This window comes from Emys orbicularis, chromosome 8, assembly GCF_028017835.1.
Source record: "Emys orbicularis isolate rEmyOrb1 chromosome 8, rEmyOrb1.hap1, whole genome shotgun sequence".
Taxonomy (NCBI): domain Eukaryota; kingdom Metazoa; phylum Chordata; order Testudines; family Emydidae; genus Emys; species Emys orbicularis.
In genome coordinates, this window is record NC_088690.1 from 34,435,811 (window position 1) to 34,452,893 (window position 17,083).

Below are 17,083 nucleotides of genomic sequence, written 5' to 3' on the forward strand. Positions count from 1 at the left end.
AAGAATTACTGTAGTACAAGGAAGCCCCTGCTTCCTACACTGACAGCCTGGTGTGGTCACATGTAGGAGCCACTAGCATGCCTGTATGACATGAAAGGATCCACCTACTCTGGGGTGACCTCTTCTGGTTGGCTATGTTTTTTTCAGGTCCAGTAACCATTGCCAAAACAGCTTCACAGAAAGAAGAATCTGGGTCTATACAAACTGTATATGTCTTTCAGTGTATACCTGGTACAGTGCCCTGAAATTGTACATCCTTGTGGGTACTATATGGTATATGAGGCTTACAAAGATACTAAGAATAAAGCAATGTATAAACAGCTGGAATATGCAAAATTTAACCTATTTACCTATGTGTTTAATGTATACCACTAAAATACACACAGATGCAGATTTAAACTTACCTTATTTTTCTCATTTTGAATTACTTCTAATACTTCTGCTGCATAACCTTCTTCTAAGCACTTCTGGCCTGCTACTTGAAAAAGATTAAAATCTTCTCCTTTGAAATCTTTTTCTTCTAGGATTTGCTACAATGAAAATTTATCTTTAACTTTACATTTATATAATGTAAATCACAAACAAACCCAAATTTGAGTTTAAATACAATTTATTATAGCTGTAGTTTAGTTTTTACTATACCTATGATACATCATTTAGACACTAAAATACTCCTTAGGGAACGTTGCACCAAAAAAGTAAAAAATTCTGCATCAAAAGAGTTAAAAATTCTGCAAAATAACACATTATAATCACACCATTTTCAATTATTTACTAATATTTTGAAATAAATTACCAAAATAATTGAAAATGGAGTGATTATATTATTATTGTGTTTCTGTGTTATTTTGACAAATAAAATATGCAGAACTTTGCAGAATTTTAAAATTTTTTATTTTTTGGATCAGAATTCCCTCAAGAGTACCAGCATTCTGTGTGGCGCAATCTGGGTGCGGGCAGCTCGGTGGGGGTGGCATTTTTCTGCTGCACCGCAGTGGCGCACAATTCCTCAAGGAGTAAAACAGATACTAGTAATTACTACAGAACACATGCCAGTCTCTCAATAACACTTTCCCTGACCTGAGATTACACCAAGTCTTTTGGAGAGGTACATTTTCTTCTACATGCTCCTGCCTATCGTCCAAGAGGCAAGGGTCAGATGCTAGTAGCAGTCCTAGGACAAGAACCAGGGAGCAGGCAATGGAAACTAAACCTGCATGGTCATGAAGAGCGCTATCGAAAGCTCCCCTGCTTTTTTATTTAAATATAGTACACGCAGATGTAGGCAATGCCAGTTTCTATAACTTTTACTATCTTTTTAAAAAAAAGAAGTTACTTACGCATCTTTGTATAATGGCTTGAAGTTCCTCAGTTGCCATCATATCCTGACTTTGTTCCTATGACACTGAAAAACTCTGTCATAAGTTAGAGTACAGTACTGAGTCACATATTGTTCTAACATTATATTCAATATTATACTGGATTTAAGATGGAGATTAAAAATTATCACATTTTAGCAAGTCCCGACTGGTAAAACAGCTAACAGATGGAGAAATGAGAAAGATTAGTCATTGTTGGGAGAAGTTAAGGAGGCTGAATGAAAGAACACGAGGGAAAAGAGAAGAGAAAAGAGTTCAGAAATGCAGGGTGTTCTTTCATTCCACCACCTCCTGTGCATGCAGCCACTGCTATTGCTTATTTATAGGAGACAAGAAAGAGCATGCATACTGTACCTAGAGAGAGGAATTGTCCAACTATTAACAGAAAGTCCATTGCATAAGGATCAAAATTCCTTTACTGTCTTTGTGGAACAAAAATGAAATAGATGTGATGTGACACAATCAATAGGTTGTATAGGTTACAGATTCAGAATATCATAGCTATAGAATCAGTTTTTGAGGCATAAGATTTTGCGAGGCAGTTGTGGCACCCTAAAACTTCAATGTTGCAATTGGGGACTGTTGAAGAAAGTAAATGTTGCAAATGATTCGCTGTTGAAGAAAGTAATCATCATATATAGTATATATAGTTTATTTGCTCTATGATTGGAATGTAGGATATTGTTTGTTTCTTTTTACTGTCTAGACATTGTTATTAAATCAAAGCTCCGTCACTGCTAAATTTAATCCAGAACTATATCTTGTCATTTAGGTGTTGGTATCTTTAAACCTACTAATGAATTTTAAGAGAGCCTGACCAACACAATGGGCTAGACACTATGCTAGCCTTTCACCTGTAGAGGGAGACGGTCTCAAATCGTTCCCATTGAAGGCAATAAGACTACTCACATGCATAAAATTAAGCACATGCTTAAATCTCTACATAATCAGGATCACCGCCTAATGCCTACTGGACACTTGTAAATCTCATTTTTATTTAATAGTAAAAAAAAAAAAGCCTGAGGATTTGTTATGCCTACATTTGGGCGTGCAAGCACTGTGTCTGTACACACATCCAGTGATTCTGCATGCAAATTGCGAGTTCAGTGCCTAAATACCTATCTGAAACATGTAATCTTGATATTTATGCAACATACACAGGTGCACAATTGTACACACATTTTTATATACTGTCCTCATGCATTCCATTTCAAATCTTGGCCTCGCCTATCTCACATGATATATTTAAATAACTACCATACATTAATTTGGTCCATAAAATGAACAGCATTAAGTCGAATTGTATTAAAAGCATCCAAACTTGGATTTAGATTACTACAAGAATAAATGTAAGTAGACTATCAATATAGTGAAAAGTAAATTAGTCTATCGCATTTTATTTCACTGTGTTCCAACACTGAACCTAGACTTGTCAGTTTTACTTTGCAGTTCTCATTGCCCCATAAGTGCTGGAACTGGGAGTGCTGCCACACCCCCTGTCTTGAAGCAGTTTCCCTTATATACAGAGTTTAGTTTGGTTCAATGGCTCTTAGCACCCCCCCTATAAAAACTGTTTCAGCGTTAGGGTTGCCAATTTTGGTTGGACGTATTCCTGGAGGTCTCATCACACCACAATCATTAATTAAAGCTTAATCTTTCATTCCAGGCCAATCCCTGCATTGCACTAGCACATGCTGTTGTGTTTGGGTTCACAACACTGCAAGAGCAATGGTGACATTCCCCCAGAACTATTTTAATTTGTTTTAAAACAAATGTATAGTCTCTATTTGGGGCCCAAAGTAACTTGACAACATCAATAAGGCCCAAATCATGCACTGAGCTCTGTGCTGCTGTAGTGGTGTACTGACTCAGGGCTCATTGCAGGATTGGGGCCTAAGTGATTAATCCAGTTGTCAGTGATATCTTATTCTTTTCCCTGACTTCAGTGAAAGCTGGACAGGTCCCTAAGTCATTATGAAAATTTACATATTAGCTATACTTGACAAACCCCCTTCACTCATTTATAACATTTTATTTTTCACCCATTTTGATTTCAGACTTGACACACATGCTCTCCATAAGAACAGTCATACTGGGTCAGATCAATGGTCCATCTAATCCAGTACCCTGTCTTCCAGCAGTGACCAATGCCAGGTGCTTAAGAAGAAATGAGCAGAACAGGGCAATTATTCATTCCCTGTCATCCACTCCCACAGCAGTCAGAGACTAGACACACCCAGAACATGGGATTGTATCCCTGACCATCTTGGTTAACAGCCATTGATGGACCTGTCCTCCATGAATTTATTTCATTCTTTTTTAAATCTAGTTATGGTTTTGGCCTTCACCCCCCGCACATCCCCTGTATTTCCAATACACAGAGGTCTACTATAGGCTCTGTTCTGAACTTTAAATTGAAAGCTATTTGAGTTATTTAACTTTTCCCCCCCACTCTCCAAATGGGTAACTCCAAACACAAGGAATTTCACTGGAGTTTGGGGGTTACTTAAAGGATCCGAACACCAATGAAAAATGCGACTCAGTGAGGGAATTTATTCCACACAGCTGTAAGTGCCTAAAAAGGATTAAAGCACCTGGCAACCTCCATACACTTTGGGACACTGAAGCATCCGCATCGCCACTAGCCACACTTTGGGTCTGGGGAGGATGGGCTGTATGGGATCTTCTTAGACAAGGTTCAGCACAGTAGGTGGGATTATAACCCATGCACTGAGTCACTGCTCAATACCCCTCGGCCTAAATAAAACGGGTGTCTCTTAAAGCAAATCAATAAGCAGATCGCCGTCCCCGCCAGGGGCCACTGCTGCGGGGGCATCGCACTGAAGGAAGAGAAAGAGGGACGGAGACCGTGTGGGTCGCTCACAGCAAAATCCTCCAGCCAGAGGCGGAGGCTGTAAACGGGCCTGCGAGCTCCAGTCCTCCAACAACGGAGGCGGGCGGGTCGTTAGGGGGGTCTCCTCATCCGGCCCCTCTGAACCGGCTCTAGGGGACATGTCTGGGGAGCTGCCCCAGTGAGGCTCGCCTCGGGGGGCAGCCCCGGTACCCGCCATGAAGAGAACGTGCCGGGAGAGGAATAAGGGCCCCTCCGCTAGGGGGCTAAAGCCCGCAGCAGCCGCTCCCCCCGGCAGCGTGACGCGTCCTTCTCCCCAGCCCCCTCCCCCGGCGGCGCGGCGGCGGCAAGGATTGCGCGGCGCCTGCCTCCTACCTAACGTGCGTCCGCAGGGGCCGCTCCGGATCGAGCCCCGTGTGCCCAGTCTCAGGCTCCGCCTCCCCCGGCGCCGCGGCGGGTGAGAGGTCAGGCGGGGCGGGCGATGATGATGGCGGCGGCGGAGCAGCTGCGGGTCGGTGTGAAGGCGAGATCCAGCCGGAGACGCGCAGGTAGGATTAGTACCACACAGCCCCCCTCCCCCCAGCTTCCCGGCCTCGTGGCCTTGTCCTCCCCACCCCCTCCCCGGCTCAGCGCAGGGGACTGACCCAATCCGTCCTCGCGGGGGCGGGTGTTAGTGGTTGGCATAAACAGATTAAGCAATTGTTTAGGGCCTCAAGCAGCTCAAGGGCCCCCTATTATTAGTATGTGTTGAGGGGGGCAAAAATATTCCAGCTTAGGGCTCCCAGAGTACTAGCACCAGCACTGGGGGGGCTCTGTGGCTGGCCCTGGCCCCAGCCCTGAGGCATGGCTAAACCCTCCCCTGGCCTGGTGGTGTGGTGTGCCCTGGCCAGGGTATTATCCTGTAACTATATCATGGGTAGGGCACTACGAAATTCACATCTGTGAAAAACGTGTCATGGACTGTGAAATCTGGTCTTGTGTGTGCTTTTACCCTATACTATACAGATTTCACAGGGGAGACCAGCCTTTCTCAAACTGGGGGTTGCGGTATTTGCCACCCTTACCTCTGCACTGCCTTCAGAGCTGGGCAGCCAGAGAGCGGCAGCTGCTGACCCAGGGCCCAGCTCTGCAGGCAGCAGTGCTGAAGTAAGACTGGCAGTGCCATACCATGCCATCCTTGCTTCTGCACTGCTGCTGGTGGCAGTACTGCCTTCAGAGCTGGGCTCCTGGCCAGCAGCCCAATTCTGAAGGAAGTGCTGCCGCCAGCAGCGCAGAAGTAAGGGTGGCAATACCACGACCGCCCTGCAATAACCTTGCAACCCCCAACAATCCCCTTTTGAGTCAGGCCCCGTACAGTTATAACACTGTGACATTTCAGATTTAAACATTTGAAATCATGAAATTTCCATTTTTAAAAATCCTATGACCATAAAATTGACCATAATGGACCATGAATTTGGTAGGGCACTAATCATGGGCCATGGTGGAAATTTCCATGTCTCATTGTTGGCGAAACTTAGCAAAAGGGGGGTGTCTGCATCCCAAGGGAGAGGGGACGTTGGACAATGTTGATGTAAGGCACTTGGCATTAAGCCACATGCACCAGCATCCACGAGAGCCACATGTGTTGCTCCTTTAGGGATGTGGCTTGTTGGCTGCAGCTTTTACTTTTACTTGCTTCCATGTGAGGACCCCATTGTGCAGCACCATTAAGGATGGTGTCAACCTAAGTAGTTTGATACTAACCAAATAAAACAAGCCTATTTTCTGATCAAGTACCATTTAAATGGCATGTTTTGAAAAAGTGTTAAGTGTTAAAAAAACAAAAACAAAAATCTCCCCTTTTTTACATAATTCTTTTCTGCTCCTCTTTCTGTATAGAAGTTTCTTTTCAAAAGGGAGTGACTGACTACAAGGGAAACAGTGAAATTGCTTTGTGTCAAGTGCTGTCAGCTGCACAAAGAAGACAAGCTGGGGAGGCAGAAAGATATTGGAGGAGGGTTGGGTCTTTTGGGGGGCTTGGTTCTAAAACTTTTTTTAGTTACAGGAAACTTAGGTTGCATCTACACTAAGAATTTATCTGAAATTTCCTACACCTTCTGCCACTTGTGCTAGCAATGGATTAGGGAAGAGAAGCTAGTGTAGGTCAAACTCCTGTTGAAGTCAGCAGTGTTCCACAAAGGTGTAGGTGTCTGTGCATGTGGCACTTGTTGCAGAATCGGGGGTCATATTATTTCACCTGTTCAGAGCAGATTCAGCCAACATCAGGGGGCAGAAAAAACAGTGGCAGCCAGTGCCTTGTCTACATTAGCATTTCCACAGTTGCTATCACCACTGGAATTACAATGGTGGGAAATGTTACGGAAGAATCCCTAGGAAATACAGTTGGCACAAAATCTTCAGACAGAAATGTGACACCACCATTCCCAGTTGATAGTGTCCCCTTAACTTGTTTTTTTGGACGATGTACAGGACTAAAATTATTTATTCTTCCCTGTCCTGTAGTTCACCAGTAGATACTGTGCCAACTTATTATTTGGTCTTGCTGCTGAGTATTTAGTTAAAAACTGCTGCAGCTATCCATTTAGACCCCCCCCAGAAGCACAGGTTTCCAAGCAGTTGCTTATGGTTTGGCTTGTGTGCAAATATGTCTTCCTTGAGGCCATTTATGTATGGAAACGTATGAGCCACAAATGGATGTTTTGTTATTTTGAAAGTTAAAAGGTACATTGATTTATATATTATTTTATTACTAGGAAATAAACAATCAAGTATTTTGAAAAATGAAGATGTAGCACAAAGGTATGATATCTAACTAATGTTATACAGTAATAGCAATTGTTTACTTTAGAGTTCTCTTTTCTTTATAGAATGTCTGTGCTTTTTCAGAAACTTCAATAACTATGTATAGGAGATACCTACTATTCTAATATTTAGCAAGTTTGTCTGCTATTCAGCACTGTAAGATGCTTTAAGCAACCCCGCAGATTTGTCTTGAGTTATCATATGCCTACCTTATCCTAAGGTAACAATTAATTACATTCACAAACTTAAGAGTGCCAAATGTTGCATAGTCAAGCATTCAGAAGTTAGGAAATGCCAGTATTTAGAGCTGTCTGCTATCTTAATTTGACCTCTTTGTGTGTATGATTACAGTCTTTAATTGCACAATTACTTGCTATTTTTTTCCACAGGACCCCTGCCTTATTCAGTGCACAGACTGGACAGTGCTCACGTAATGAGAAACCCCATTAAATATTTTGTTTTCTCCTCATTGTTTGGTGTGTGGTCTCAGGCATTATTTACTGCACGCTATTCAAATCTTGCTCTGATTACAGAATTCTTACTTCCTCATGGGCTTTTATGTGGTGCTCATCACTGAAGTCTCTGAATGTTTCACAAACAATTTATTTTCACAACACCCTTCAGCTCAGAGGAGGTATTATCATCTCCATTTTGCAGATGGGAAAATGAGGCACAGAGGTATTAAGGACGAAAGTATCCATGAATTTTGAGTTACCCATTTTGAGATTCCTAGGGCATTTTTAGAGTACTTAGCATTATATAGTACCATATATGTTCAAAGCACAGCTTACATTGACTTCAGTTGTAGCTGTGACTGCTCAGTGCTTATGCAGATCAGACTCCCGGGTCTCAAGTTAGTCACCCAGAAAGTGAGAAACACATGATTAGGTTTTGTACAGGCAACCTCAGTTCTGGCATTTCTTAACTTTTGAGAGCTTGACTTTTCAATCTTAACATTCTTTTAATTTAGTTTTTTATGTGTTTCCTAGGTTTTTTAAAGAAAGCAAACTGAAAAAAACAAGTTCCATCATGTGGAACTTCCAGCAGCAAGGTTATAACTCGACTTGAATTTTTGTTGGTAAACATTGATTTCACCGTACACATGCAAACCAGCAAAAAAAATATTTCAATTGATTATGACTGAAATTTACGGATAGGCAAAGTAAGAAAAATGGTGCTTGAGAGCTTATTTGAGTTTGCTTTAAGGATATTCACTTTGTCAACATCACATGTCAAAATATACTGTCTGTGTTTTAATGGTTATAAAGTTTTTAACTTTTTGAATCTCAGCATCTGCTGTCATTAAATAATTATTGTCTTACTCCCTCTCTTGTCTGATCTCCATAATTTCCCACACTTGTGAACATTGAAATAGATAAAAATAGAAAAAAATGTTAAAACTCATCATTTTGTGCAACTGTGAAAATTTAAATCTGTAAAAAGCGAGAAAAAGATGCTTAAAAATACACATTCATATTATCCATTGAAATTATTAAAAACAAAACAGAACTCTGCCATGGCTGGTTGTAATCTTTAGATGTATAGCACAGACTTCTGCCTCTTGAGCTAATGGAATAATTGGTAGGAGCAGTATGTTGTCATCCTCAACATGGTTCAGACACTAGAGGGGGATGAGATGCATGCTGTGCCATTGAGCTTCACAGATATTTGCTGACAGCAGAGGAATGGTGAGACTTGGGAATCTTGGGTTCCATTCCAGTCTCTAGAGGGGGGAATGCAGTGGTGGGCATGTATCCTTCTGCCCCGTTCCTTTCAACCTGTCTCTGTCTGAGTTCTTTTCATTACCTTCCTAGGCTCTTCATCCCAGTCCCAATCTTCTTGTCCAGCCAGCTGTTCCACCTAAGGGCATGAAGGTTTTTGCTATTAAAAGAAAAATGTCACCCACTAACCAGAGTACGTGTGGGAAAACATTTACATGCTGCTTTTCTTACAGTCCTGACTTCTGGATGTTGTGCTTCATTTACTAAATCTTTTGCCTTTTACTTGGGCACTGGTTCAGAGTTACATATTAATCCTGTTGCAATGATGTATTTACTTCCCAAATGAACTGTTTTCTCCAATAAAGATTGTTCAGACTGCCTGTGGGAGAAGGCCTGGATACTTCTCCAAGAACTTGGGGGGCGGAATGCCAAACCAAGTTTGGAAAACTCACTTAATGGTTCCTGGTTGCCACAAAATTCTAGTCTAAGTGGAATACATTGCTGTGTGAGGTCATCGTAGCAAAATGCATACCAGAGCATTAAAATGCTACACTTTGTATAGGAGAGAGACAAAAGATATGTTTGAGAGAATTGTGTATGGTAAAGTGCTGTCTATGTAATTCAATATTTACTCCATTGTAGGAGGGCAGCACTTGAGGCAGCTATTAGAAAGAAGTTTGAATATGAGAAAAAAGCTCTGCGTGTTGTTGAACAGCTATTGGAGGAAGATATTACAGAAGAGTTCCTTGTGAATTGTGTAAGTGTTTCTTTTGCAAGCTCTTATACTAATTTGTGTCCCTAGCCTCTGTTTGCCAGAAGCTGGGAATGGGCGACGGGGTGGATCACTTGATGGTTACCTGTTCTGTTCGTTCCTTCTGAAGCACCTGGTATTGGCCACTGTCGAAAGACAGGATGCTGAGCTAGATGGACCTTTGGTCTGACCCATCTCCTAGAACTGGAAGGGACCTTGAAAGGTCATCGAGTCCAGCCCCCTGCCTTCACTAGCAGGACCAAGTACTGATTTTGCCAGTATTGCTGTTCTTATGTTCTTAAAGTTCTTTTTAATTCTTGTAACAAATTTGTTAGGGTAATAACCATTCAATCATCCAGTTTCTCTTTCAGTGCTAATGTACCCTCCTCTGTTCTTGCTTTTAATATTTCCACTGTGAAAATATATATGTCTTGTTTTTAAAGGCCTGGTTTTGCCAGCCTTACTCATGATGAGTATTGCTTACTTAGGTGAGTAGTTCCACTGCCTTTAGTGGCTCATGGATTCCAGATTGATGAGTGAGGTGTAAAAAGTTAGGATCAGATCATCTCCTCTGTGGGAAGGGGCTTTAGAGAAAGGCCCCATGATACCACCCTTTGCCCCATATGACTTCCCTGGCACCACAGCTTCACTAGAGCAATTCAAGGACTACCCGTGTTGTGGTTTCCCTAGGTGAGGCTCTGCAGAAAAGATAATACAGCTCCAGGTTGTATATCTTTTCTGGCTACTCCCAGTTGGCCCTGCAGAACTTAATATGTGGCTGAGCTTCCTCTGCACACAGTAGGAGAGAGAGCCATGTGCAGAGGGCCTGCTCTGAATCCATATATATATGATATGATAAAATATGATATGATATGATCCAGGTCACAGATAGTATTATTCAGCATGATGTAAGGGATGTAGAATCTGGTCCATGGGGAATATATTATGTTGCAGGCATTAGCATGAAAGTGTTAAACTGAAACACTCTTGTGAAGATACCTGACAAATGCTCTATTATATTTTATCTCATGTATATGTTAAGTAGATCTGGGCAAACATTTTTGCAGTTGAATCTGAGTTCAGCTTCTATAAAACAAGTTCTCTTCTACTTGGTGCTGAAAATTTTTGGCAAGTTATGCACCATGGCTTGGGTACTCTTGAAAAATATTTAGCTGGACAGACTTAACAAAAACATCCATATTTTGGGTGTACCTTTTCTTCAAATTGTGCCCAAGGCCATAAGCACAGTTATTTTACTCAGTATTCATCACTTAAACAATAATATAAATGTAAAAGCATGAAAAGCGTCACTAGATTTATAATGTGTACCGTGTAAAAAGTGTCAATTAAGCTATATACACAGTGGAAATATTAGCCATTTACTGACAGAGACGGAAACTGCGGAAATAACTTTATCACAAAGTTATCTAAGTAAAAATATAAGATGTTGATAATAGTACTGTCTATACACTTGCTCTCATCTCTTAATATGTGTGCTTACCCCATTACCATTTTTAATCTTTTAACTTCTGCTTTTTAAATAGTAGTGGTTTTACTAATTTTTTTTATGAACAAACTTAAGCATTCATGTACTTGTGAGTTATGATACAGTGAATGCTTTTAAAGTAAGTCTGTTGAACTATTTTCTAATGATTTTAGGGAAGTTTTATCACCCCATCTCACTATAAGGATGCTGTGGAGGAGCGTTTTATCATCAAACTCTGTGGCTATCCCTTATGTCGAAATGGGCTAGAAAATGTAAGTTCCTTTTTAATTAATATTTTGATGTTAAGAGCTCTTGAGCCTTTCTTTATCTTTTCCATTCTCTCTTTGTCATTCTAATCATCTGAGCAGGAAACATTCTGTGTTACTCCCAGGTGAAGGTCCTGTTGCTCCCCCCTAAAATCTCTCTTAATTAAGGGGAAAGATTGAATTTGCTTATTTGGCTATCACTACTGCATGACTGAATCCTTTGTCATCTTTGTAAACTGACAAAGAATAATATGGATTAAACATTATGGATTCATGACTCCAGCTGTGCAACAGGAAAAGTTTATTTCCCATCCTAGTGTTTTCTTTTCAGTGAAAGCACATATCTCCATGGGAAAAGAGGCTTATAATGTTTAAAGACAATATTTCCCCATGGATACATTTTAGAACTCTTTGTCACTTGTCGGGATAGGATGGCTTCATAGGAGCCTCACTACTGTGGTGTTATATTGGGGGACTCGGATCTATACTTCTGCGATCACTCTATCTGCATAGGCCCTCAGAAAGCATAAATGAGACTTCAGAGTGTGAAGTACAGTTACATAAACTGTGTTGTAATGCTAGCTGCAGTATAGTAGGTAACTAGTTAAATCTGTTTAATGCTTTTCTATTACAAGTAGGAAATAACACTTCCTAGATTTAAAAAGTAACATTAATGCTCTCAATCCCTAAATTTGACACTTTAAGTAAGTAAATTTCCATGGTACTGGTATTTGTACTCTGACATCTAGATCTACTTGTTTCTGGAGTTTAATCTTTCTATTAATGTCACATCATAATACAAAATAGGACTAGCCTCTGTTGTACAATTGAAGTCTAATGACAATAGTATCAATTTAGTAATTCCAGTATGGCAAATATAGTCAGGAAAAGAAAAAATAATCTGTGTTCTCCTTAAACTAAAGTGAAAGATCTATGTCTTACATGTTTCTAAGACTCTTATTTCCATAGGATAAAAGCACTATTTAGCATAAGATTTTCTAGATCAAATGTTAAAGGATATTGCTAATTTCGTAGATTTGGACACTGCATCTAATCATTAGCTCCAACTCATGCTTTATAACATACAAGAAAGTCTATTTTGTGGGGGTTTTGGGGGATGCAATTTCTGTTACATGTTTGAAATACTTCAATTAAATACTGATGACAGATGACCAGATTGTGTCATCCAATACTTTCATACAGAGTGTGTGGTTGCACATGATGGGGAGTGTCAAACACCTTTAGCACTATTGTCCCCCTTCCTAACACTCGGCAAAGAGCTCTCTACTGGGTCGGGTTTATGTGTTAGAAGGGAGGAAATCTCTTACATGGTCCTTCCCCTGGCCCCGCAGTGATTTACCTGGGCTACTATTTTATCTGCTCCGTGGAGCCATCTCTGTGATAGTCAGAGGGCATGACTTGTAGGACAGCTTCATAGGAGCCTCACCAATGTGGAGTTAGAGTGGGGGACTCACAGCTAGCACAGAGGCCTCCTGCAGCTCTCCATACAACAGGTACACATGAGTAATGTTACTTTTGCAGGTAGTCCCATTGGCTTACATATTCCAGTCACCTAATTTGTAACTGTAATTTTTAACATGTGGTTTAAAACAAAAGATTGATCTGAAGTTATTATCCTGGTCTCATTGGTAAGTGTATTCCTTTTTAGGTGCCAAAACAGAAGTACAGAGTTTCAACAAAAACAAACAAAGTTTATGATATTACAGAAAGAAAGGTAAGGTTTCAAGTCTTCCTCTAACATGTATCTAATTTTGTCTCCTACATTTATTTTTGCAACGGCTTTCTTACCAAACCTTGTTCAATCACCAATATACATTTTGTTATTAGCAAAATGGGTTTTACAAACCTGTAGAGTATAAAATAGATAACCACTCTGTCTCTAGATGCTACCTACCTTTTTAAAGGAAAATGCTATATTGTGCTTATATTTAAAAGGAACACAGTGCAGACAGTTGCAATCCAACAGAAAGATCTTATTTGCATGTAAATTCAAATCTGACAATACTGATATATTGCAGATACATTTGTGAGCAGGTGGCTTTCTCAGCCTCCTCCAGATCAAAGATTACATAGTTTTCATAGGGTCAAAGTTCATCCCCATCATACAGTTGGATTTTTATTGACAAAGAAATAACAGCATAGCACAAATTCCATCCTAAGCCCACCAACAGCTTGACTATTCCTAGTGTTCTTTTTTGATTACTCTGCAACTTAGACCCTATTTCTAGGCAACTGCTCCCTTATATTAGGTACAGAGTTCATAATCTGTTTTCAATAGTGAATCAAAGGCATCCCTTGGCATTTCCCAGCGGGATCTATGCAGAATAGCACTGCCAGCCTATCATATGAGCCGAGATTTTTCTCTCTCTTCTCTCCATACATAATGTCCATACTGGGTCAGAGCAGTGATCCGTCTAGCCCTGTATCCTGTCTTCTGACAGTGGCCAGTGCCAGATGCATCAGAGGGAATGAATAGAACAGGGCAATTTCAAATGATCCATCCCCTGTCATCCACTCCCAGCTTCTGGCAGTTGGAGGTTTAAGGACACCTGGAGCATGGGGTTGTGTCCCTGATCATCTTGGCTAATAGCCATTGACAGTCTTATTCTCCATGAACTTATCTAATGCTTTTTTGAAGCTAGTTATAATTTTGGCCTTCGCTGTATCCCATGGCAATGAGTTCCTCAGGTTGACTGCATTGGGTGAAGAAATTCTTCCTTTTTTTTTGTTTTAAACCTGCTGCCCATTAATTTCATTGGGTGACTCCTGGTTCTTGTGTTATATGAAGGGGTAAATAACACTTCCTTATTCACTTTCTCCACACTATTCATAATTTTATAGACCTCTGTCATATCCCCCCTTAGTTGTTTCTTTTTCTCAGATGGACAGTCCCAGTCTTTTAAGCGCTCCTTGCATATCTCTAATCATTTTTGTTGCTCTTCTCTGTACCTTTTCCAATTCTAATATATCTTTTTTTGAGATGGGGTGACCAGAACTGCATGCAGTATTCAAGGTGTGGGCATATGCTGGATATATATATAGTAGCATTATGATATTTTCTGTTTTATTGTCTATTCCTTTCCTAATTGTTCCTAACACTCTGTTAGCTTTTTTGACTGCTGCTTCAAATTGAGTGGATGATTTCAGAGAACTATCCACGATGATTCCAAGCTCTTTCCTGAGTAGTAACAGCTTATTTAAACCCTGTAATTTTGTATGTATAGTTGGGATTATGCTTTCCAATGTGCATTATTTTGCACTTATCAACATATAGTTCATCGGCCATTTTGATGTCCAGTCACCCAGTTTAGTGAGATTCCCTTTGTAACTCTTTGCAGTCTGCTTTGGACTTAACTATCTTGAGTAATTTTGTATCATCTGAAATTTAGCCACCTCACTGTTCACCCTTTTTTCCAGATCATTTATGAATCTGGTGAGCTGCATCTTACAGGTGTGGTCAGATGTTTGGCTGCGTGTGTGTGTTCTTTCTGCGTGCTGTACTGACCCTGGCCAGATAGCCCGTATAGAAGGCTCCAATTTAAACTGCCCAATAGATCCACAGACTCAGGTCGTAGCGAAGGCATTTGGTCAGGTTTATTGTTAATGAAGCACGGTCCTAATGTCCTGGATCAATGGTAACAGGTACACTAACACATGTATGCCTGTTGCAATGGACTAGCTGAGTTAATGGCGGGACTTTCCATTATCCCCTAGGCCAGCCAAAGACACTTCCTCTGAGATAAATTTTTATACACAGATACAAATAAGTTATGTATTACCCCTGACGGATTTGGGTGCCACCCATTACCGTATACATGTTGCTTCGATCAAAACATCTCTATCCATCATGCTGTCATCCTGACCTTATCTTTAGGATGGGTCAGTGTGTTCCTGTTATCTTTGGGGAATGTGTTTGGTATCAAGGTGTTCTGGTACTAGGGTTGCCAGGTGTACAGTTTTCGACTGGAACGCCTGGTCGAAAAGGGACCTTGGTGGCTTCGGTCAGCACCGCTCACCGGGCCGTTAAAAGTCCAGTCGATGGCACAGCGGGGCTAAGGCAGGTTCCCTGCCTGCCGTGGCTCCGCTTAGCTTCTGGAAGCAGCAGCATGTCCCCCCTCTGGCTCCTACGCGTAGGGGCAGCCAGGGGGCTCCACACGCTGTACCTGCCCCAAACGCCGGCTCTGAAGCTCCCATTGGCCGGGAACTGCGGCCAATGGGAGCTGTGGGGGCAGTGCCTGCGGACGGGGCAGCGCGCAGAGCCACCTAGCCATGCCTCCGTGTAGGAGCCGGAGGGAGGACATGCCGCTGTTTCCGGGAGCTGCTTGAGATAAGCACCGCCCGGAGCCTGCACCCCAACCCCTCCCGCACCTTCCCCAGCCCTGATCCCCCCCCTCTGAACCTCAGTCCCAGCCTGGAGCACCCTCCTACACCCTAAAGCCCTCATCCCCAGCCCCACCCTGGAGCCCGCACCCTCAGCCGGAGCCCTCACCCCCTCCCGCAACCCAACCTCCTGAGCCAGTCCAGTGAAAATGAGTGAGTGAGGGTGGGGAGAGCGAGCGACGGGGTGGGAGGGGATGGAATAAGCAGGGGGCAGGACCTCAGAGGAGGGGTGGGGCAAGGGTGTTCGGTTTTGTGTGAGTAGAAAGTTGGCAACCCTATTTGGTACCATCTTTCTGGAATGTTTGCTTATATATTTTTATGCCTAGCACTACTTAGGAATGTGTGTTTTTGCAATATCAGCCATGTTCTTGCCAGATTCTGTGAGCAGGGGCTGCCTCTTGCTCACAGCTTAACTTTGCTTTATATTAGCAAGTTTTAACCATTACTTTAGCTCAGGCCTTTGATACGAGGGCTTATATTTCAGACCCTCTTCCTACTACAACAGGAAGCACTAACCACCTTGTAGAACAAGGTCCGTTCACTGCTTAAACTGTTCTTCCATCTACCTTTTAAAATCTTTAGTATTTTATTTAATTCCTCAATCTTATACCTTTATGGGGATGGGGAAGTGTTGTGGTGCAGAGTAAAATAAAGTGGCAGGAATTGCAGGTATAATCTTATATTCTGCATTCTTTGAACTTCATGTTTTGAGATACGGAGCAGAGGATGCAGCAAAGAGTCCTGTGGCACCTTATAGACTAACAGACATATAGGAGCATGAGCTTTCGTGGGTGAATACCCACATCTTTGGATGCATGTAGTGGAAATTTCCAGGGGCAGGTATAAATATGCAAGCAAGAGTGAGTAAGGCTAGAGATAACGAGGTTAGTTCAATCAGGGAGGATGAGGCCCTCTTCTAGCAGTTGAGGTGTGAACACCAAGGGAGGAGAAACTGCTTTTGTAATTGGCTAGCCATTCACAGTCTTTGTTTAATCCTGAGCTGATGGTGTCAAATTTGCAGATGAACTGAAGCTCAGCAGTTTCTCTTTGAAGTCTGGTCCTGAAGTTTTTTTGCTGCAGGATGGTTACCTTTAAATCTGCTATTGTGTGTCCAGGGAGGTTGAAGTGTTCTTATGCTCCTATACGTCTGTTAGTCTATAAGGTGCCACAGGACTCTTTGCTGCTTTTACAGATCCAGACTAACACGGCTACCCCTCTGATACTTGGAGCAGAGGATGAGATCCACAAATCCAGCATTTGTTCTTCCCAGAGTTGTGAATTGTCAGTTCTCTTTTAGATTGCATGCCTTTTGCTTCTATAAAGAGTGCTCGATTTAGCCTAACATCAATGGCCAATTGCTCGTTCAAAGTTCAACACTGGCCAGATTACAAATAAAAAAGCCACTTTTGCATGTGAATTGTAC

The 17,083-nt window shown here is 41.7% G+C and overlaps 2 protein-coding genes across 2 annotated transcripts in view; one reads left to right on the plus strand and one right to left on the minus strand.

Moving 5' to 3' along the window:
- The window catches only part of GLMN (glomulin, FKBP associated protein), a 35,359-nt gene extending 30,715 nt beyond the window's left edge, over positions 1 to 4,644 (minus strand). Inside the window, exons 1-3 of the mRNA XM_065409651.1 lie at positions 4,606 to 4,644; positions 1,341 to 1,405; positions 405 to 530 (exon numbers count right to left, since the gene is read on the minus strand). Coding sequence (XP_065265723.1) covers positions 405 to 530; positions 1,341 to 1,382 — 168 coding nt within the window. The 5' untranslated portion in view covers positions 1,383 to 1,405; positions 4,606 to 4,644. The remainder of the gene's footprint in view (positions 1 to 404; positions 531 to 1,340; positions 1,406 to 4,605) is intronic.
- Positions 4,645 to 4,695: 51 nt separating this feature from the next.
- Positions 4,696 to 17,083, plus strand: part of RPAP2 (RNA polymerase II associated protein 2) — a 68,317-nt gene continuing 55,929 nt past the window's right edge. The window contains exons 1-5 of the mRNA XM_065409299.1: positions 4,696 to 4,778; positions 6,987 to 7,032; positions 9,399 to 9,513; positions 11,167 to 11,265; positions 12,929 to 12,994. Coding sequence (XP_065265371.1) covers positions 4,712 to 4,778; positions 6,987 to 7,032; positions 9,399 to 9,513; positions 11,167 to 11,265; positions 12,929 to 12,994 — 393 coding nt within the window. The 5' untranslated portion in view covers positions 4,696 to 4,711. The remainder of the gene's footprint in view (positions 4,779 to 6,986; positions 7,033 to 9,398; positions 9,514 to 11,166; positions 11,266 to 12,928; positions 12,995 to 17,083) is intronic.